This window comes from Suricata suricatta, chromosome 17 (assembly GCF_006229205.1).
Source record: "Suricata suricatta isolate VVHF042 chromosome 17, meerkat_22Aug2017_6uvM2_HiC, whole genome shotgun sequence".
Lineage (NCBI taxonomy): Eukaryota > Metazoa > Chordata > Mammalia > Carnivora > Herpestidae > Suricata > Suricata suricatta.
Window position 1 is genome coordinate 53040687 of NC_043716.1, and position 21993 is coordinate 53062679.

Consider the following 21993-nt stretch of genomic DNA (forward strand, 5'->3'; position numbering starts at 1 on the left):
AGCAGACAAGTAGATTTTCGCCACTTAGCACAGGGAGACTGCTTCAACACACAGCATTCGGTGCCTCTGTCCTTTATTTAACAAAGGGGGGCAAGGGGAGAAGGGACAGAGAACCAAGCAAGCCATGCTCTTTTGGTTAAGTGTCTGACTCGGGCTCAGATCATGATCTCACAGTTCGGGAGTAGGGAGCCCCACAATGGGCTCTCTGCTGTCCGTGAGGAGCCTGCTTCGTGCATCCTCTGTTCCCCCTCGTCTCTCTGGCCCTTCCCCTGCTCACTCTCTCTCAAAAATAAAACAAAAACACACCAGGCATGTCTGTCTGTGCCTCAGCCATCTTGGAGCACCTGAGGGCGGGGTCTGCGGATCCACTTTGTGAGCAAGCCCCCCAGGGACCCTGATGAACAGCTGAGTGTGGGCATCACCACCCCAGGGGCCCCATAAGACCCACATGCTCCCCGAGAACCAGGTGAGATGGAAAACAGGACACAGGAGTCCCGACATCTGACACAGCTTTTAGGTTTTTACTTTAAGATGGGGGCGGGGAGGGGAGAGAAAAGATACAGAGTGAAGAATTCATTGTGTTTATTATTCACAGTTAATCACTACCTACCAAATGCTATCCGAAGAGTTAAAGGATTAAGTACATAAGTCTTTTTATTTAAACACTGATTTTTTTTTAAATATATACACACAAAACTTAGTTTAGCAAGGCTTCATGATATACACCAATTCCAAAATCAAACAATCAAATGGTCCAGGTGTAGAATGCCAGAGATTCCTCTTATCATCACCAAGGAAAGGAGAAGCTACCAGAAAGGGCGTGGTGGTGGATGCTCCGTCCAGAAGAGCAGCGCCTTCCGAGCAGCCCAGGCTGGCGCTGGTTTTTGTCTGTAACCAAAGTCCAGGGGAGACGCCAACCGACCACTGCAGGATCCAAAGGCCGTCACCACCTCCGGGCAGCCCCGTTTTTGTTGCGGGAATGGGATCACGTGGAGAAAGTTCACAGGCACGTCACTATGAGGGGCAAGCAGCTGGCAAGGCGGGCAGAGAGCTCTGCCACGGACACGGCCTTCCTACATTTCCCACATGCCCTTCCCCAAAGTGTCCCTGCCTCACGGAGACACTTCCTTGGGGGGAAGGGTGGGGCAGCCATAAACACAGCCCACTGGGAAGAGAGGCGCAAAAACCCAGCCACTCCATGAATGCTGCCCTGGGCGGGTCGGGGAGGAGGCACGGACGATGAAAGCCACGAACAGACACCTCAGTTTCAGAGCAAGAAAAACGGAAGCTCTCGTTTTCCACCCCAGTGCTGGAAGACGGTGCAATCCGGCAGTCACAGAGGGGCGTTTTAAATTCCTTCGGCTTTCCTGTGTTTGGAACTTGCTGGGTCCAAGGTTTTGTGACCGGCGCGAGGGGGTTGGGGGGTGCGCTCCAGAGTTGAGGAGGGGCAGACAACAGCCTAGATCACAAGCTCAAGGACTCTGAGCCCCCCACCCCTGCCCCCGTCAGATCCAGTCAACGTGGGAGGAGCTGTGACCTCTCCTCTTCCCCCACAGCAGACCCCAGAGGGCTGACAAACATTAAAGCTGAACCTTCCAGGCTCACGGCTGCGGAAGGCAGAACGCCCACACCCTCCACCTGCACTGGCTCCTCCCCTCTGCCCCACTCTCCCTCCCCCCACCCAGGGAGGACGACGTACAACGAGGAGGAGACAGACTGGCTGAAAAGCTCTGGACGGTCTTTAACTTACTTTAAAACAGAAAAAACCAAAACAAAAAACCACCACTCGTAAGCAACTCTGGAAATAAGGAAAAAGGCACTATGAAAACTCAACATGCTTAATGATACCACGTGGAAGGGAAAACAAGGTAGAAAAGAGACCAAGGTTTCCAGGTTGACTTTTCTCGGGAAGCCATGAGGGGCAACAGGCCTTCCTGTCACCCCTGCTCCACTTCCAGCTGTCACGAGACGCGGGGGCTGCGGGCCGCCCCGCTGGCAGCAGGTGACTGGCAGGGGCTGCCACCCGCCGCCCTCTCCTCTGCGCGGGAACGAGGAGCATTCTTCCTAATGTCACTCCGACCACGACAGACAGTTTGCATAGAGAAAATACCAGCCCGCTTGGTTTCTTTTCTTTTATTATTGGCGTCAGCTAGGACTATATGTGGTATTAGACGTCATGCACTGATGGACAGAAGAGAGAAAGGATGAAAAAGAGGGGAAAGGAGAAACAGGAGCAGCGGTGAAAATTTGTAATAAAAACTCTTTTCTTAATTTATAGGTAAGTTTTGGCATTTTTATATCCAACACCCCCTCCCACACCCACCCCAAAGTTCCAACCAAAGTGAGAGGGTCACCGGGTGACCCAGCCAGGTGTTCTGAGCTCCCTCACGGGCAGCTAAGGCAGCTCGCGGGGTTAATTCTTTTGTATGTGTTTTAAATTTTTCACTTTCTTTAAATAATCTCTTCTTGATTCTTAGACGTTCCGGTTCACGGGGGTGACGTAATTGCGGGGAAACATGCCGGTCTGCCCGTGGCAGGCCCCTTTCCACCAGTTGGGGTCTGAGTTATCCATGACGTGGATAAAGTCTCCCCGACGGAATCCCAGCTCGCCATCCTCCTGGGGGTCAAAGTCAAAGAGGGCCTGGACGTATGTCGGCTGCTGCAGAAGAGGGTGGGGAAGAAGACAGGCTGCGTCTCTGCTCGCGGCCAGGCACCCCCCCCCCCCCGTAGCAGCCAGCCCCCCCTCGCGGCCAGGCCCCTGCTCGGGAGAGGGACTGGTCACAGATGTGTGCGACTCTTTATGTCTCCTGGGGTGACCTCCCATTTCTCCTCCCCCTCCATTTATCCTTACAGGGTCTACGGCTACTCTCGTGGGTACAGAGTACTTTCACCAAGGTCCACCACACGCTAGAACATGCTAGAGCCTATCCTACCAGGGCGGCCGGTGCACCACACCATCGAAGCAAGTGCTGCTTTCTCAGGGAAGGAACTTGAGAAATAGCAATCAGGCTTTGATTTGCAACTCCACGCGTTGAAAAGGCTTTACTTCCCATCACTTTATTGCTTACAAAGTCTTCAAGGTTTTAGAGTCAAAAGCTTGAAGCAAATTATGTGGAGGGCCACCTGGGTAGCTCAGTCAATTCAGTGTCTGACTCTTAATTTCTGTTCAGGTCAGTCTGAGCTCCACACTGGGCTCTGTGCTGTCCATGCAGAGCCCACTTGGAATTCTCTCTCTGCCCTTCTCCCCACTCATGCTCTCTCAAAATAAAAACTTTAAATAAATAAATAAATAAATAAAACAGATAAATAAAGATGGAGCTCGCTCCCCATAACCCAGGAATACAGGAACGAGCGGGCCTGCACTCCCTCAACAAGCAAGGTTTTCCTCCTAGCTTGCTTCCAGGGACAGAACACCAGAGAGTGTTAAAGACTGTTTTCCCAGAGACACAGGTGACACCCAGCAACCCGCAGCTTTGGCAAGGCAGCCTCTGGAAAAGGCAGAACCATTTTGTTTCCAACTACAAATCTTTAATAGGAGCTGAAGGTAGTATTTTGAATAATGAGCACAGAAGCCCCAGAAGCAATCCTTTGAGAAGGTACCGGCCTCCCTGAGGAGCTGTTCTTCCTTACAAAGAATGATCTCCCCCCGTCTCTCTTAGGAGGCTTACCTGCGGCACCTGCTCTATGTCCCGGAGGAAGATCTGCTGGTTCCTGGACACGGACGTCGATCTGTGATAATCCACTAGCTCATTCAGAGAGTTGAACTTCACCACCCAGAGGAAGTACTTCCCAGCTCCATCCCGGAGCACCTTGAAGTGCTGCACGTCATTCCCAAACCTGGGGGGCGGGGGGCAGAGGACAGGTCAAAGAGCTCTGTCCTGGCTACCGGGGGGCCGCCTGGCCATCAGATCAAGGAGCGGGCTCGGGAGAACTAGCATCCTGGCAGCCCTCCTCCCGGGCTGAGGCCACAGGGCTCCCTCGCTGCGGAGGCAGGACACCAGGTGCCCCTGAGACGCCTCCAGTGGACGATCACCAGTGACGACAGGAAGAACCCTCGTCAGACAGGGAGACCCCGTCCCTCAGGTCAATTCTGAAGATGTTTGTAAAAGAAAACGAGAATGGCCTAACCTAGGGCACGCAGTGCGTGCCCTGCACTGAACCAGATCAAACAGAACCTCGTTCAAGGCACAGAATGTGACTTCATTCACTTTCCAAGCAAAAAAATAAGTAAAACCTTATGTGATATTTAAAGATGACAAGAGGTGGGACAGGAAGGTGACAGGAGGGACGGGCCACATTTCCAACAACTTCCCCGGACCGGGAACAGTGTAGAGAGAGTCATGTTTTCCACACAGGGATTTAGTTCTACTCATGGGAGAAAAGTATCAGAAGGTAGTGTGACAATAAATCCAAGAAGCTTCTCTGTTACCCTCGTCCATCAGCCCCCAGGAGCCAGAGCGCAACCGGCGCTCACTGACCGCCCCCAGCAGGCACCACGTGGCTGGAACAGCAGCTCAGCGAGGCCCTGCCTGTCCTGCTCAGTGCTGCGTCTGAGGCATGGGCACCAGTGTCCGGCCCTCACAGGGCCCTCAATGAAGATCTGTAAATCAAAGATCACGTCTCTTCTCTCCTTCAGGCTTAAAGGGGGAAAGAGGGGCACCTGGGTGGCTCAGCTGGTTAAGCCTCCGACTTCGGCTCAGGTCAGATCTCACGTTTGTGGGTTCGAGCCCCACGTGAGGCTCTGCTGACAGCTCAGAGCCTGGAGCCTGCTTCCGGTTCTGTGCCTCCTTCTCTTTCTGCCCCCCACCCCCCATGCTGTCCCTCTCTGTATCAAAAATAAATAAAACATTAAAAAAAAAACTTAAAGGGGGAAAGAAATGAAAAACTTCTAAAAACCACCCAGCAGGTGGCAGCACTGGGCTTCAAGCGGGAGATTCCAAGAGTTCAGAACCGGTGTTGCTATATCCTGAGAATCCCTGTGTGCCGGGAGGAAGGAGACCACATCAGAGAGACAGTTCTGATTCCACAGAAGCCTCTCTCACCCCCCGCCGGTGTGATGCAGACAGTGTCTAAAAGGTGCACAGTGTCCCCGACAGTGGGCTGTTAACTACACAGTGGTTTCTGTCACTGACTCACATCTTGACAACAGAGAAACACCTCAGGCTGGAATCTTGAGTCTCCTTTGAGAAGGTGGTTTTGTTTTTTTTTAATGTTTACTTACTTATTTTGAGAAAGAGATAGGGAGGGAGGGGGTGGCAGAGAGAAGGGGAGAGAGAATCCCAAGTAGGCTCTGCGCTGGCAGCACAGAGCCCGACATGGGGCCTGACCCAACGAGCCGTGAGATCATGACCCTGAGCACCGTGAGGTGAAATTACGATCTTGATGCTTCTGGTTCTCCCATTTCATCTCATCATGTTTCCTTATGTTTTATGCTGATCTGAGTAGAAATCAAACAGTATCAAATGAGGAGCACACGCAGCTACTCATGGGTTAGTTCTGAGGGCCGGCCACCACCCGGGCAGGTGGTCTGCGGCTGGAGGCCGTGATTACCACCAAGTACTGCGCATGCTCACACGGTAGCCACTGGCCATCTCCTGAAACCATTCCGTTTTATCAAATAAAGACTTTGAGGAGTCCATGCATTTACGGTTACAGAAATAAAATTTGAAACAGACGTTATTACTGCCTTTAACAACACAAACACCTAGGGGAGGCTGGGTGGCTCGGTCGGTTAAGCGTCTGACTTCAGCTCAGTTCATGATCTCATGGTTTGTGAGTTCAAGCCCCACGCTGGGCTCCGTGCTGACAGCTCAGAGCCTGGAGCCTGCTTGGGATTCTGTGTCTCCCTCTCTCTCTCTGCCTCTCCCCTATTCATGCTCTCTCTCAAAAATTCACATTAAAAAATTAAAAAAAAAAAAAATCAATGTAACCTATAATGACAGTGGTCCGAGTTTTATTTTTTCCTTTCAAGTTTTTATCTAAATTCTAATTAACATATAGTGTAATATGAGTTTCAGAAGAATTTAGTGATTCATCATTTACATCCAACACCCAGCGATCTGGGTCTGTATGTAACCTAACGACGCTGTCATACAAATGACGTATAAGTGATCTATCTGTAAGGCTCCCAAGACAGGGGTTCCTGTGACTATATATCAAATAGAAAAAGATGGGAGTCAAAACACACATGGAAATGACAGTTTGATTCAAAATCCTTATTTCACAGATGAGAAGCGATGTGCTCAGAATCCTCAAAGTTCCACCTTCTATCCGCCCGGATTCTGAGGGCAGTAAAAGTCCCCACCTTCCCCATTCGCTCCCGGCTTTCCAGTTACCCTTCAGCTTTGCATGTACCACTAGAGAGAGCAAAAACCCCTCCAGACCCGATGGTGACCCCTTAAAGGTAAAGTGTGAGGCCCAGGACGGGGTGGATGCAAGCTCAGCAGCACCGACTGAACACTGGAATCACGGGGCTCTAAACTCTGTGCTGGTAGAATTAATTTTTAAGAGGAGCCAGAAATTACTATTTTAGTGTAAAACTTTCTGATTTGGTAAAACACAGTTTAGGCTAAACCTTTACCCGTTGCCAAGCTCTGGAGTGTAGCCAGACCCTTGGCCTGTGGCTTCACGGTTCAGACGGTCGGACAGAGGACTCGAGGAGACCAGAGCGGGAAATACTTACTTGACGGAGAGGGAGAAGTCCCCGGGGGCACTCTCACTCTCTCGGATAAGAAAGGCCCCATCGTGCCGCTGTTTGCTAAGCATTTCTTCTGCTTTGGCTCTGGGGATTTTGCCAAAAAACCACCTAAGGAAGGAAGACAAGCCAGTCAACATCTGCTTCCCCACAAAGAAACGGGATATCCAGCCTCCGAAATGTGAGTAACAGAATGCTCCTCGCCAAAGGAAGGGGCCTCCCTCTTACCCTCTAGTGTCAACATGCCCCACAAAGCCATTCACGTCCGTGTCTCCCTTGAGAGGTGGACTGTCTCCCCTCAGACGACTGTACCCTACCCTACTCTCCAGAAAGTGACTCATAAGGCTTGATCATGGACCACTCTTCCTATAGAGGAAGACACTTAACGATGGGCCTCCCGGGGGCGGGGGCGGGAGGCAAAGCCCACCGGGCTCCCTACTGACTCATCAGCAGGGCGCTGGGGAAAGCCCAGGGCTGTCAGCATGAAGCCCCGGAAGAACCACATAAGGAGAGACAGGCCTCTACTTGCAGCCGTTTGCCAAGGTCGTGGTTTTGCTACAGTGGGATTAAGGGAAATGGAGGTAGGAAACCGGAAGGCCCAGAAACTGGAGACAGGGCTACTTGAAATAGCCCAAGGCAAAGAGTGAAGTTCAGGCTGAGAGCAGCCTCGGCGATCACGAAGGCCTCTCTGCCATCACTGCTCAGAGTCAGCGTCCAGGAGCCGTCGGGAACACTGTCACTTATCCTAGGCAGAGGCAGCTCGTTGCAAAATTCTGCTTTTCATTTGGAGGTTACAGATTCTTCTGTTCTCAATGCTAATTCACCTTGGCCACAAGAAAAGGTGGGTGAATTCATGCAAAACTATGAGAGCAACTGGCCTGTGGAGGAGGTGGAGACCGGATGAAAGAGCTTCAAGTCATAGCTGCCTATTTCACACGAAACCCATTACTACTTAGGATGAGCGAACCGTGAAAACAACACTCTTTTCAAATTTGTCCTTCATGTGTTATTATTTTATAAAGACATGATGGGGTGCCTGGGTGGCTCGATCAGTTAAGCATCCAACTCTTGATTTTGGCTCAGGTCATGATCTCCCGGTTTGGGGGATGGAGCACCGTGCTGACGGTTGGAGCCTGCTTGGGATTCTCTCTCTCCCTCCCTGCCCCTCCCTGGCGCACTTTCTCTCTCAAATAAATGCACACTAAAAAAAATAAAGAGCAATGGTATTAGGTAGAGCCAATAAAGATCTATCTGCTTCATCAGACTCTTTACATGGTTCTTTGGTCGTCTGTTTAATTTGGTAGTTTGTTTATATATACGAGCTGTAAAAACAAAGATACCAAATAGTCCATTAAAGTAATAAATCTGACTTCTAATTTATAAGCAACTCTGTCGTACGGAATCTCTAAAGTAACATACTATACTGACAAACGGAGTGAGCTGCTAGGGAAGGTATGTTCAGAAGCTGCTATTAGCTGGATTAACCTTTAGACATTGCTAAACCTCCCTTCTCGTCCTCCTCATGCTGAGCGCGGTAACCCCAGGCTGCTGAGGAGGCGCGACGAGCCAGCCTCTAGCTCTACCCTGACTCCAGGGCTACGTCCTCGGGGGCCTGGAAGCCCGGCCGCGTGAGACACGGTACCGATTAATACAACAGACCGGTCTCCAACTGTGAGAGGGGAGCTGGCTGTACGGAGACCCTGCAAACACTCTCTATTTTAATCTCTAGTGCTTTCAAACGTGGGGTCACTTGCAGGCAGTAAGCATCCGACCGGGGTGGGGGGGGTCACCCCACAGCCACTCTCTCTCCCTCCTAACCCCCAACATCTTCCCACCAAGCAGGTATTATCTTTTCTTCTCCCGTTTTAAAGTATAAATAATGATTATGAATTTAAAAATAGCCTAGATGTTCGTGAAGTAAAAATACAAAGCAAGACGTCCCTCAAACGCCCCAGAGCAGCAAATGGCGGCAGTTCTGGGGGGCCGATTCCAGACCTCGCCCGTGACGCACAAGCACGGAGATACGGCGCAGTGTTTTCCTGCCCCCGCTTAAAACTAACTCAACTTTGTTTTCAGTTAAGAAAGATAAACCGTAGTGAAATACACTACGCTATATTGGGATCTTTACAAAGTAAACACACTCATTAGAAGCACCCAGATGGAAAAACAGAAACTTAGCTGGAGACCATTTTATTAAATAAACACTTCTTCTATATCTGTTTCCATCTGTACTAAACTCTGTCCCCCACCCCCACAGATGTCCCACAACACAAGGGGCATCGCACAACAGAAACGATCGCTCCCAGTTAGGACATTTAAATAAAACAGTGGTATGTATGTGTAACTATATGGCTAGGGTCAAAATGTTTTAAATCTTTCAAAGTTGGGTTTCTACTGTAACACAAATAGCAAAGGGGACAGCTAAGGAGAGGAGGTGGCTCAGGCCCAGCCTCATTCTTTCCTGCAGCCCGCAGGCCCCCATCCCCAGGTGCTCCCCGTGGAGAGCACAGATCTGGACCCCCGCCCCCCACCAGGACGCACAACCCGGGCTGCAGCGCTCCGCAACCATCCTGTGGTCGTCTGTTTAATTTGTCAGCCTGAGTGCTCCATTTCAAACTTCCTCTTCCTGATGAAAACTAAAGGTAGGGAGAAAGGGAGGAGGGAGGGGAGAGGGGAGAGGGAAGGGGGGCTTAATGCCCTGTGGGAGCAACATGCACCCTGTACTTATGGATGGCGAGGCAGTGCAGCAACGCGGGTTCCTTGTTCTGAGCCTGCAGTGGGGGGCGCCGCCCGCACTTCGGTGCGAAGACCACCACCACGCAGGCGGTCCTGGATCCTTCCAGATTCAGGAGGGTCCTTTAAAGAGGCCAGGGCAGGAGAGGGAGACTCTTCCTCAAGGGCGAACCCATCAACGGGGCAACGGGCAGTCACTTGGACTTTCTGAGGAAGGAGGCCTTTCCTGTGTTTTCTCAACAATCCGATTCGAAATGCCTGTGTCACCTCCAACAATTCGAAGAAAAACAAGGATTTAAAGCCACTGGCATTTTATTTAATATAAAAACTATAGTACAATATTCTGCTGAATTCCCTCTCAGCATGAAAATATGGAAATAAAGTTTATTTTGTTAACACTGGGTTGAGTGCAGGAGCCAGTAAACGAAAACTATGGCCCTCAGCTCAAATATGCCCAGTTTCGTATGGCCCACAATCTAAGGCTTTGACAAATTTTTAAAGGGTTAGATTTTAAAAATTCAAAATATGTGACATGGCAGAGATCACATACGATTCTTAAAGTCTTTAATATTTACTAGCTGGTCCTTTACATCAAGTTTAGCCAACCTTTGATCTATTCTGAGGACAGATGGAAAGACCTGATGTGTAGGGAATATCCGGCTTATACGGACCGAGGCAGCCCCACGAGGGGGTCCAAGGAGCCCCGCCATTCCCGGTAACCACGCCCCACGGCTCTTCCCCATGGAGTGCATCCCATGATGCCGTCCGTGGAGAATCCACGCAGCCCCCCAAGCAAACACGGACCTAATGGCTACAAGGACACAGAGCTGTGCTCAGGATACTCCCCAGGACATCTGTCCTGGTCTTGTGTTCATCTTCTGCAGTTTCTTGGTTGTTACCGTTTGCGCCTATGTCTCAGTGACCTGGGCATGGCGGTTTGTAAATCCCTAATCTAATATTATGGGGGCTGCAAATCAGGGGCATTAACAATCCACTGACAGCGGTCCAGGAATCTTTTCCAGATACCTTTGGATGTCTTTTTTTTAATGTCTATTTAAAAAAAAAGGAATTTGGCTCATATTTATTTATTTATTAGAGACACAGAGAGAAAGAGGAAGTGAGGAAGGGCTGGGGGGGGGAGGAGAGGGAGAGAGAAAAGTGGGGTTCATCTGGGGCTTGTGTTTTTACCCAGAGCAGGGCACAAGCTCACCTGATGTGGGACTTGAACTCACCAACTGTGAGATCATGACCTGAGCCCAAGTCAGATGCTTAATGACTGAGCCACGCAGGCGTCCAGCATGTGGCTTATATTTAATTGCCAGTGGTGGTCACCTCTGAACGCGGTATGTGTGTGGAGAGAAACTCATATACCGCTCTATAGTTTTCTACATTGTCTTTTATAATGAGAACTAAATCCAGAAATTACTGAAATAATAGCACTGAAATAAAAATAGCTTTCTTAATTTTTAGGATAAAAAGAAATGAACTAGATGATCTTGAGGGCCCCTTTGGGCTCTGTGACACTGAGCCGTGTGTGTGATTCGATGGGGTTAAGATCTTTGCTCTAGTGCTTGGGGGAGGGGGAGAGAGACGACAGGCACACTTCAGAGCGGTGACAGTGAAGGAGAGGGACAGATGGGCTGCGACTCAAGGTGGGTCAAGTCATCCAAAGGGCTTATTATCACTCGCTTTCCGCTAAGCGAAACAGACTCGACTCCCCACTGCATGTCTCAGTGCTGTGCTGGTCTGAGCACGAAGCCTCAATTCCCACCGATGCACAAGGGGTGGAAGAGACGGCTTCTGAGGGGGAGCACGGCCAGTGAAGGAGCCGGTGGGTGAGGCTGGGAAGGGTCTATAGGGCTCCCAGGGCCCCACCACGTCACCTACCAGTATAAACTGGGTGGGGGAGGGGGTGTTCCTAGGGCGAAAAAGGGAAAAAACTTCACTGCCCTCAACAGCCTGGAGTAGGGAGATTATTTTGTTTTCTCTAAAGCGGGAACGCTAAGTGGCAGACAAGGGTAGTGACTGTAATAAGCATTTACTGAGAACCTGTTATACTGACAAAGCGCTGTGCTCTGGGGATACGACGATTACGAAGATACAGTTCTATAGGGCAATCAAATACATCACAAGACCATGCGGTAAGTCTCCTTTCTAAAACTCAAAACATGTAGAATTATGAAACACTTCTGGCCCCAGGGGCTTTGTGAAAAAGCATCCTGGATCGGCATTACTGCTGTTTTAGTATCTGACGGTCACAGCTAAGATCAATCCAAACATGTACTATTATTACGTAATAGCATATACATTATTGTTTTAAAAAGGAAACAATTACTTCATTAAAGATCACCAGCAACTATTATCAATCTAAAACATACTACTACTGAGTATTATCATGATATACTACTATTAACATGCAAATATCAACATACTTTGTTAATTTTCTGGGAAGATAAAGTAAAAAGTACTATTATCCCTAGGAGCTCAATTTTAAAAACATTCTTTGAAATAAGCAGATGGGTCTGGCGCTTGGAAGGCCAGTAGAGCCCAACTTACGGATGCGGTTTCATTTCTATGTAATTCTTGGGAATGAAGCCATCTTTCCCATTGAGCTCTGCCTTGTACCAGTTCTGATCACATTCTTCATTTAAAACCTGAAAATAAATAAAACAAGGGGGGTGGGAATCAATCGCTGCCTTTTCAGTCTTAAAAAGGGAGCTACTAAGACAATGAATGTTGCCATTTAGGTTTGTTTGTATAAGGTGTTATTTGAAATAGGATCAGTTACATGGATCTAAGACTTGATGTAAATTCAGAAAACCAACATCACGTCACCTCTTGTAGTTAAAAAGAAAAAGAGACTGGTTCTGAAAAGGAGAGTCTGGGCCCCCCAAACATCTAGCATTAACCCCTCAGCAGGAAGTCAGGTGGGAGGAGGACGGGAAAGTACCAATCTGGGAAAGGACCTTCTGGCCAACAGCAAGTACTGATGCTGGAGAGCGAGGGAGCCCCCAGGGATGCCCTCTGGGAGAGCAGGCAGAACAGAAGAAGGAAGCAGCAGCAAGGAACTTCAAGACTTCTCTAGAACCCATCTCCAGACTCACAGATCCAATCCTGGGTCAGCCACCAAACAGGTACATCATGAATGCAAATCCTTGTGTTTCAGACACGAGTCTATTTTAATGATCCTACTTCACTCATCCTCAAGGCCACAATGTATTCCAGTTAGAACATGCTGGAAGCATACCACTGAGCCCAATTCAGGGAGAAGATCCAGAGCCCATAAAACTCAAATACTGCATTCTCTAGACTGAAAACGTCCTCTACAAGTGTGACACGACTGCCCAAGTTAGGAATTAGTGAATCACACACAGATTTTCAGATCCCAGACTCTTCCGTGTGAGTTACTTGGATAGGCGGGGCCATGATACTAGTACAAGGAGGAGAGAACAGACACGATATAAAAGCCACCTCTGAATTCTAGATTTTAACAAAAGGCAAAGAGCAGAAGGCATTTTTAGAAAGCTGATGACTGAGGCGCCTGGGGGGCTCAATCAGTTGAGTGTCCAGCTTTGGCTCAGGTCATGATCTCACAGTTCGCAGGTTCGAGCCCCATGTTGGGCTCTGTGGTGACAGCTAGCTCAGAGCCTGGAGCCTGCTTCAGATTCTGTATCTCCCTCTCTCTCTGACCCTCCTCTGCTCATATGCTCTCAAAAAAAAAAAATAATAATAAAAAAAAATAAAAAAAAAATTTTTTTTAACTCACAACTGCAAGATCAAGAGTCGCATGCTCTTTTGACTGAGCCAGTCAGGCGCCCAAAGAAAGCTGGCAAAATTCTTTGCAAAATGATTTATTCAAGGGGTACCTGGGTGGCTCAGTTGGCTGAACGTCCGACTCCTGATTTCTGCTCAGGTCGTGATCCCAGGTCTGTGGGGATGAGCCCCAGGTCAGGCTCTGCACTGAGCACGGAGCCTGCTTAAGATACTCTCATTCTTATTCTCTCTCACCCCCTCTGCCCACTCTCGAACTCCTTTTCTAAAAATAAAATAAATCTTAACAACAACAACAACAAAAAGATTCTCTCTCTGCCCTTCTCCCCCACTCATGTATGCTCTTTCTAAAAACAAAAAACAAAAAACAAAAAAAAACAAACCACAACCAAGAAACAAGTGATTTATTCAAGATGCTGGACGAAGCTGCACTCATTATTAAATGAGAACTTACATGCTCGCATGCATGATGTGTAGGCACAGATGGTCCCTGATCTATAATGGTTTGACTTGTGAATTTTTGGCATTATGATGGTGTGAAAGTGACACACATTCAGGAGAAAACTGTACTTCACAATTCTGAATTCTGATAGTTTCCTGGGCTAGCAACGCACGGTCCCACTCTCTCACGATGTGCGGCAGCTGAAGCTCCCAGCCAGCCATGCAATCCTGGGTCCGTAATTAATGCACTGAGCGCCATTCCTTGCCCATTCAGCCACTCTGCTTTTCAGGTTTTGTTTTTGTTTTGATGTAAATAATTTCTATACCCCACGTGACTCAAACTCAGCCACCCTGAGATCAACGGGCGCAGGTTCTTCTGAGCCAGCCAGCCAGACACACCCAGCCATTCTGTTTTTCGCCGTCAGTACAATATGCAATAAATTAAGTGACACGATCTACGTTTTAGCATGAAATAGGCTCTGTGTCCGACGACTCTGCCGAAGGAGAGGTTACTCTAAGTGTTCCGAGCACACTGCAAGTAGTCTAGAGCAAGCTATGATGTTTTCACAGCTGAGGGGCAGAGTCAAGGCATTTCTGATTTGTGACAGTTGTCAGGTGAGGAAGATGGGGACTGACATTCCAAAGGTAGAGACCACTTTAGACAGGTCAGCGACCCCACAGCCAAACTGCAACAGCAGCAGCTCTAAGCAAATTCACTCGTGAACGAAGGTTACAGCCTGGTTCTACCGTGCGGTGCCGGCCTGTGACCCCGTGACACCGCCAGCCTCTGGTCCTAGTTGTCAGACAGTTTCGGCGTGTGGGCTGAGAGGGCAAATCCGCAAAGAGTTAGTGAATGTGAAAAGAGGGCTCTAAAAAAACAGCTACTGGTAAATCCCAGCAGCTTCAGAGATGAAACTTTTCACTAGTGTTTTCCCGTTCTAAATCAATCATTACATTTTATTAAATGCTGCAATGTTACAAACCAATACATGTAAAATACGTTCAGAATTTTGAAATCTGCACTTTAAAGACAAGGAACTGTGGCTGTAGCTAGACAGACAGCACACACTGAGGACAAGTGCTCCAAAGGTGCTCCCTGAGCAGGGAGGTCACCCCACCGGTGTCACCTGAGATGCGGTGGCCTCAGGTGGAGGCCATCACCTGCCAGTGTCACAGAAAACACAGTAGCAGGAGGGTGATGAGCAATTTTAGAAGCTGCGCTTAAGGGGGCGCCTGGGAGCCTCAGTGGGTTAAATGTCCGACTCTTGATTTCGGCTTAGGTCATGATCTCACAGTTCATGAGACCAAGCCCCACGTGGGGCTCTGCACGGACAACGTGGAGCATGCTTGGGACTCTCTCCCTCTCTGCCTTTACCCTGCTCATATCGTGCACTCTTGCTCCAAATAAATAAACATCTTTTTTTTAAAAAAGGTCAGAATTGTTATCTACCAAAAAGAAGAGCTTATAGAAAAATGTGGCCTGGTAATTACCTCCTAAGGCATTATCCTATAATAATGTCAGCAATAAACCTGCAGGCCTGTGAATAAGCTTTTCCAAATGTCTTCTAAAATTCCCTGAAATGGCGCATTCTGTACCTTAAAGATTTTCTGGAAAAAGAGGAGAGTCAGTGGACAAGGAGGGGGCTCTGGCCCATTTGGGCATCAAAACAGAGTAAGGTAATCGCCCAGAAAAGACCAATTTTAATTTGTGACCAATAACCTTGCAGAGAAGGGTAACTATGTTACACACCAGTTTATGTAGCTGCACATTCTTATCACTTTACTAAGAAAAAGGCAGCCCCCGTAAACAACGCTCCCCCCCAACAAAAGAACTTATGGTACATCGCCCAGGCTTGGCATCAATTTAGAACTATGGTTTTCTCTGCAAAACGAAACACTGTACCAGAAAGTCAAAACAGTGCCGTGCGTGCCTCTGAACTTCTCTAGAACTTCGAAGACGGGCTCTGCTGGAGGCAAAGCTCAGGGCGAAGAGCGCACCTGCCAGCCTGGGCCACCCTGGGGGGCCGGGGCCAGGTCTCCCCACCCAGCGGCCTCACTGGTACCTCGGCACGACGCAACACTCAAGTCCGGCAGCTCGGATGATGTGACAGATATTTACAAATTAAGTTTATTCAAATGTCTAAATGCTTCAAACAGCAAAGGACACAAAATAACCGAAGTGTGTCCACAGGGGAGCAGAGAAGGGGACCAGGACCATAAGGACAGGAGTCTGCGCTGTAGAGACTGGGTTTAACTTCCTACGGATTTACACGAACACTCATCCTTCGCTAGTGACTTAAAAAGCCAGATCAGACTTCTGAGAATGAGGAAGCGCCCCTCTCCCCCTCCGCCACAATGGAAGGCACCCTCGTTCACTCCTTCCCTCTCAACGAAAACAGACGGGAGTTCAACAACCAAACCTTCCATCAGTCTTGAAAATTCCAAGGAATATTTCGGGCTTTTACCCACAGCGGCAGGTTCTACTCCAACCCTCATATTCCCTCGAATTTTGACTTTGTAGCCACACAAAACATTCTAACGGAAGCAAACTGATCAAGAGATGAGATTACAAAAGGAGGAAGTAATAAGTTTCAGGGACTTTTCTTCTTTTTTTTGCAAAAAGATTGAAAATAATGTCAGAACCAAATCAGAAAGACATCTAAAAGATGAGGCATGATGTGAGATTTATACCGGACACCTAAAACCATTCCAGTCAATGGAAGGGGACACAAGAGGGGCTTTCGAGGGGTCATTCATGTTCTATCTCTCGACTGCACGCAGGCTGCCTGGGTGTGTTCGGCTGTGAGAATTCACTCAACTGAGTACTTAGAATGTGTGGACTTTTCTATATGCATATTGTACTTCAACCAAAAGAAACACTGGGGGTGCCTGGCTGGCTCACTCAGTACAGCGTGTGACTCCTGATACTGGGGTCGTCAGACTGAGCCCCATGTTAGGGGTAGGGTTCACTTAATTAAGGGAAAAAAGTAAGAAATCTTCCAGTCAAGAGAACACAGTCATGTTCTGGCCCAATTCACACATCAGAAAATCACACCAGGGCCTCCTCATACACTTTGGGTACACGCTTCTCACCCCAAAAATATACAGGGAAGCAGAAAACAACACAGTGAGACTCCAGGAACTCCCACAATCATAGCTTACTATCACTACTCTATGAATTCTTTTTTCAGAAATAGAGCTTTCCTCACTGTGTGGTTCTACTTTTCCCTGTTACGTGACGTTGATACCACTCACTGCTACCCTCACCACCAATCTGAGACCATTCCTTAAAGCAAATTTCCCTTTATACCAATACCAAGTCAAAGCTTTCCAAGTGGAAGGAGGAGGAGGAGGGAGAAGGAGGGAGGAGGAGGGAGGAGGAGGGAGGAGGAGGGAGGAGGAAGGAAAGAAGGCGGGGAGGTCAGGTCAAAGACTTCAGTCTCAGGCCCCTTAGGATCCATCCGTCTGATCTGATTCAAGGGGCTGCACACAGGAGTTCAATTCCAGCCTCACCAGTGAACTGTGTGGTCTTGGGCAAGTGACCGGTTCTCTACATTTTGGTTTCCGCACCTGTGAAGTGGTGGCGATGCCTACACCTCCGGGGTTACTGAGGTGAGACCAGGAGGCCGTGCGACAAGCAGTGTCGCGGTCGCCGCAGGGCTCCCATTCCAGCTGTCTCTGTGGACAGCCTGACTTCCGGACAGGGCGCGCGGCCTCTCACGCGTATTAGCGGAGGGCCAGGATTCTCTTCCAGAAGACAACACACAAACACGACACTCTGGGCTTACTTCGAAGATGATTTTAAACGCACAGTTCAGGGTTACAACAGCTCATTCTTTTCCCTGTCTCTTTCCTACCAATACTGGAAGAGAAGAACTGTACTCAACTTTCTACACAAATTACCAAAAAGGGTATCTTTTAGGAAAATAATAGGTAAGTATTTTGCTTACAGACTGTTAGAAACGGTTTAGATTATAATTTGAAATATGGGGCTATTCTCCTGCGTGAACATATTCAGTCTTTCTAAATAAACAACAACAAACATGATTTAAAAAGAAAATAAGTCTGTGGTACAGTTATGAACAGTAGGCCAGTCCAGTTTTATCAATTCTCAAAGCAACGTGTGTAAGAGCACTTGTAACTGAAAAACAGGAACAATTACGTATTTAGGCTCTTACACAGAAGCCCCCCAAAATACTTCTCTATGAGCCTTGCACTGTAGAAATTCAACAGAAGCCAGTGAGTTTCCTCTGCTCTTCAAAGGCCAATCAACACTAACAGGAACAATACTGAAACACTGCCGGGACCTGAAGACAGATTTCAGAATCTGGTCATCCTGCTACTCCGAAGTTCTTAGAGAAGGGAGAACATACACAAGACGCACACGCACACTTTCTAAAGGCTTGAATCCCTAAGAAATTTGCCAGCACCCTGGCCAGGGTAGCCGAACTGGGAGAGTCACATAAAACCAGCGGTCTGTTAGGTATTTTACTGGAAACTCTCAGAATGCTCTTCAACTTCAGACTCCTTTGCCTGGATCATGGCTTTGGTCTCAGACTGCTCGGATTCACCGCGAACACTTCAGAGGAGGGCATCACGGCCACCACTGCGTGTTACAGTTTTGTCAGGCTGCCTGCTCTCCCGTGTGCCAAATCGTGAAAGACACCCGCTTCTGCTTTTAATGCTGAGATGACCAACTTATAGGCAGGTTAGAAATTCGGGTTCCTGGTCCCACGGAAACCTGCAGCTGTTTACCCAAGCGCCCAGGGCGCACCAGTTCTCAGGGTTCGCGCCGCCAGGCCAGTCTCCAGGCTGAAGGACAACAGCTCTGCCAACACTAGCTAGGTCCCTGTGGCCCAGCCAAGACACGTGACCGGCAGTCGGCCCTTACAGACCAGAAAGTTGAGAAGAAATAAAATGCATTAATGAAGTTTTGTGTGTGAACATAAAATTATACTGTTTTATTTATTAAATGGTTTAAAGAGGGGTCCCTGTCTGCCTCTCAGTCAGCAGAGCATGCGACCCTGGATCTCAGGGTCGTGAGTTCAAGCCCTACACGGGGTGCAGAGCTTACTTAAAAATAAATAAATAAATGGTTTAAAGAAAGCCTATTCAGGGGCGCCCGGGTGGCTCAGTCAGTTAAGCATCTGACTTTGGTTCAGATCAGGATTTCACATTTTGTGAGTCTGAGCCGGGCATCGGGCTCACTGTTGTCAGGGCAGAGCCTGCTTCGAACCCTCTATCCCCCTTTCTCTCTGCCCTTCCTCCCTCACTCTAGCATGCTCTCTCTCTCAAAAATAAACATTAAGAAAAAAAACCCAAAATGCCTATTCATTTAAAAAAAAAAGTATTCATGTAAAGATACCAAGAGGTAGTTTACCTTATGGCCAGAACCTCTCTGAGCAAAAGTATAATGTTTGTACCAAGAAAAGCTTTTTTTAGTTCCCTTTGAGAAGGATATTTCTAGAAGATTCATTCTTTGGGGATGGATCCAGGAGTCTGAAATCTTTGATTTTTAACGCTATTTTCTTTTAAGACAAGATTGCATATATCAAAGTAAAGAACCCCATGGGCATTTGTTAGTTGAGTCTACCGTCTGACCGCTAGGGACACATGGTGAAAGGGGCTCCATTTTGCCCTTCAAACAAAAGAGAGAAAGGAGGAGGGAAGGAGGAAAACACCCAAAACTCCCAAATTTCCCACTGGTAAAAATCATTCATGGCTTTCATACTGCCCTTTGAATACAAACCAGTTGCACCCCAGAAAGAGTGTCATCTCCCCTGTTGCTCAAGCTCAATTTCTGCACCCTCTCGAAACAGCTGCCACCAACGGGGATCCGTCTGGAAGGGGCCGAGCAGCGAAGCAGGAGGCCGCAGCGCACCAATGCCCAAGCGTTAGGGCTGGGCCGGTCTGACCTCAATGTACTGAACACTCCAAATCAGTTGAAACACCGTTTTGTGTGGTTTTTTTTTTCCTTTTCCTTTAAAAAATACTGAGAAGCCTTCCACAGATCCAAATGATCCTTAGTTTGGCATTCCAGTTTTCATGCTTGGCCATCACCTAGTTAACGGCCTTCTTACCCATTTAGTTCTCTAAATGAACCCTTCAGTTCAGTCAAGTGAGTCAACACACGAGCCTCTAAACACACTGTACTTCCCTTTGGTTAGACTGTCCTCTTCCTTACCTATTTGATAAGCTCTAAAGATTCAGGCCAGAGCTTACAACCACCTTGGTCAACTTTTCTGTTTCACTTACATAGTAGTTAATGGAGGATCATGGTCAACAGTAACATAATTGCTTATAATTATCTTGGGGTGCCTGGGTGGCTCAGTTGGCTGAGTATCCGACTTCGGCTCAGGTCATGATATCATGGTTCATGGGTTCGAGCCCCACGTCAGGCTCTGTGCTGACTGCTAGCTCAGAGCCTGGAGCCTGCTTCAGATTCTGTGTCTCCCTCTCTCTCTCTATCCCTCCCCTGTTCACACTGTCTCTGTCTCTCAAAAATAAATGAAATATTAAAAAAAATCTTATCTACCACTATACTTTGTAGTGTGTACAGGTGTGCTTTAGCCCTCTCCTAAAATAAACTGCAAATACCTTGAAGCTGGCTCCATGCCCAATTCTCCATCTGTGGTCCTCCTAGTCCTCAGAATGGCATCTAGCATATTCTGAGGAACTGACTTGTATACGGGGGCTGTGTTAGAAGTAATGCATACCACAATCCAGAGTTCTGGTCTAAGGACAGGTGACACCCCACCACCAAATTCCTTGATGGAAAACAAGTGCCTCTTAAACAGACCCCAGCAAGAAGACAGACCGTTACAGGTTTGCTTCCCCAAGGACGGAGACGCAAAGTAAAGCAGGTAATAAATCAGGAAGTCAGTCTTGCCGCCTTACTTGAGCACCACTGCCCAAAGCCTTCCGTGTGAAGATCTCAAAGGGGGGGGGGGGGGCGCGGTATGCTAAATCCTTTCACAGGACTACCTTCTTTTACTTTCCCCAAGATAAACAGATACAAGGTGGGTATATGGGAATGGGGAGGGAGGGGAGAGAAATTTCAGTATGGAATGGAGAAAGGGAGGCGATGACTTGGATGGAACAGGAGAGAAGCAGTGTAGTTCCTACACTGTGCAGACTAATGCCTCCCGGCAAGGGAGTGCTTCCCGGGATGCTGACATGTCTGCATGTCTGACTTGTGACGGCTTTTGCAGGGTGTTATTTTATAGCTACAATTCTTCCAGCAAAATTTTTACACAAGACAGTCTGGAAGACCTTGGACTGAACCATTCTTCCATTGAATGGCAGCTAGGTTGATGAAGAGAAAAAAATGATTACACACACACACACACACACACACACACACACAGAGATTATATTAAGAGTTCATACATTTTTTAAAAAAATGTAAGACTTCTTTACGTTTATATATATAAGAAAATGAACAATCAAGAAGGCTAACAAAATTGTAAAATATTTCTCTTTCTCTGAGAAACAGTTAAGTACTCAAAAACAAATCAGATACCTTCCTCAACCTCTTAAGGTTCAGTTGTCATTAATTATTTTTTTTTAATTTTTTAATGTTTCATTTATTTTTGATACAGAGAGAGACAGAGCATGAGAGGGGAAGTGGCAGAGAGAGAAGGAGACACAGAACCGGAAGCAGGCTCCAGGCTCTGAGCTAGCTGTCAGCACAGAGACTGACGCGGGGCTCGAACCCACAAACGTGAGATCTGACCTGAGCCGAAGTCGGAGGCTTAACGGACTAAGCCACCCAGGCGCCCCAAGGTTCAGTTGTCATTAAAAGCTGCTTGTGACATTTCAACAAAACAGGAAGGTAGTTCACACTTATGTGATATCGCTCCACCCAGATAAATGTGCACTCAGCGAAGCCTAAGTGCTCAGGCAATACCCACAAACTCTTTCTACCAAAGGGGTACCTAGAGTTTCCACTCAAAATAACTGTCTTTTGTGTTTTGTGACTCATGGAAGACCTATAACATTGGTGTAGCTGACTGTTCAAGAGAAGAGGAAAATGCTCTCAGAATGTCAGAACTTCAGCTGCAGGGTGCTGGGAGAGACGGGGGAGGGAAGGGATAGCCACAGATATCCGGAGCTTCAAGAGAGAAAATTTTGTGCACTGACAAATTCAGCAATGATGGTCTGTATTAGGCAAGTACAATGCCACTGGAGTGCCAGGCCATGAGCTGGGTGAGCTAAGAATACAATGCATGCCCCTCCCCGGGAGCTCAGAGTTTGGCTAACGGCTCAGTGCAACCCAGGAGACAGGTGCTGGGAGAGGAGGGAGTAACGGGTACTACCTACACCAAGTACCAACTCAACACAAAATATCTGAC

The 21993-nt window shown here is 48.0% G+C and overlaps 1 protein-coding gene across 2 annotated transcripts in view; it reads right to left on the minus strand.

Moving 5' to 3' along the window:
* Window positions 1-2384: 2384 nt before the first annotated feature.
* The window catches only part of GRB2 (growth factor receptor bound protein 2), a 69893-nt gene continuing 50284 nt past the window's right edge, over window positions 2385-21993 (minus strand). For both annotated transcript variants that reach the window (XM_029929215.1, XM_029929216.1), the window contains exons 3-6: window positions 11984-12081; window positions 6683-6805; window positions 3669-3837; window positions 2385-2659 (exon numbers count right to left, since the gene is read on the minus strand). In XM_029929215.1, coding sequence (XP_029785075.1) covers window positions 2474-2659; window positions 3669-3837; window positions 6683-6805; window positions 11984-12081 — 576 coding nt within the window. In that variant the 3' untranslated portion in view covers window positions 2385-2473. The remainder of the gene's footprint in view (window positions 2660-3668; window positions 3838-6682; window positions 6806-11983; window positions 12082-21993) is intronic.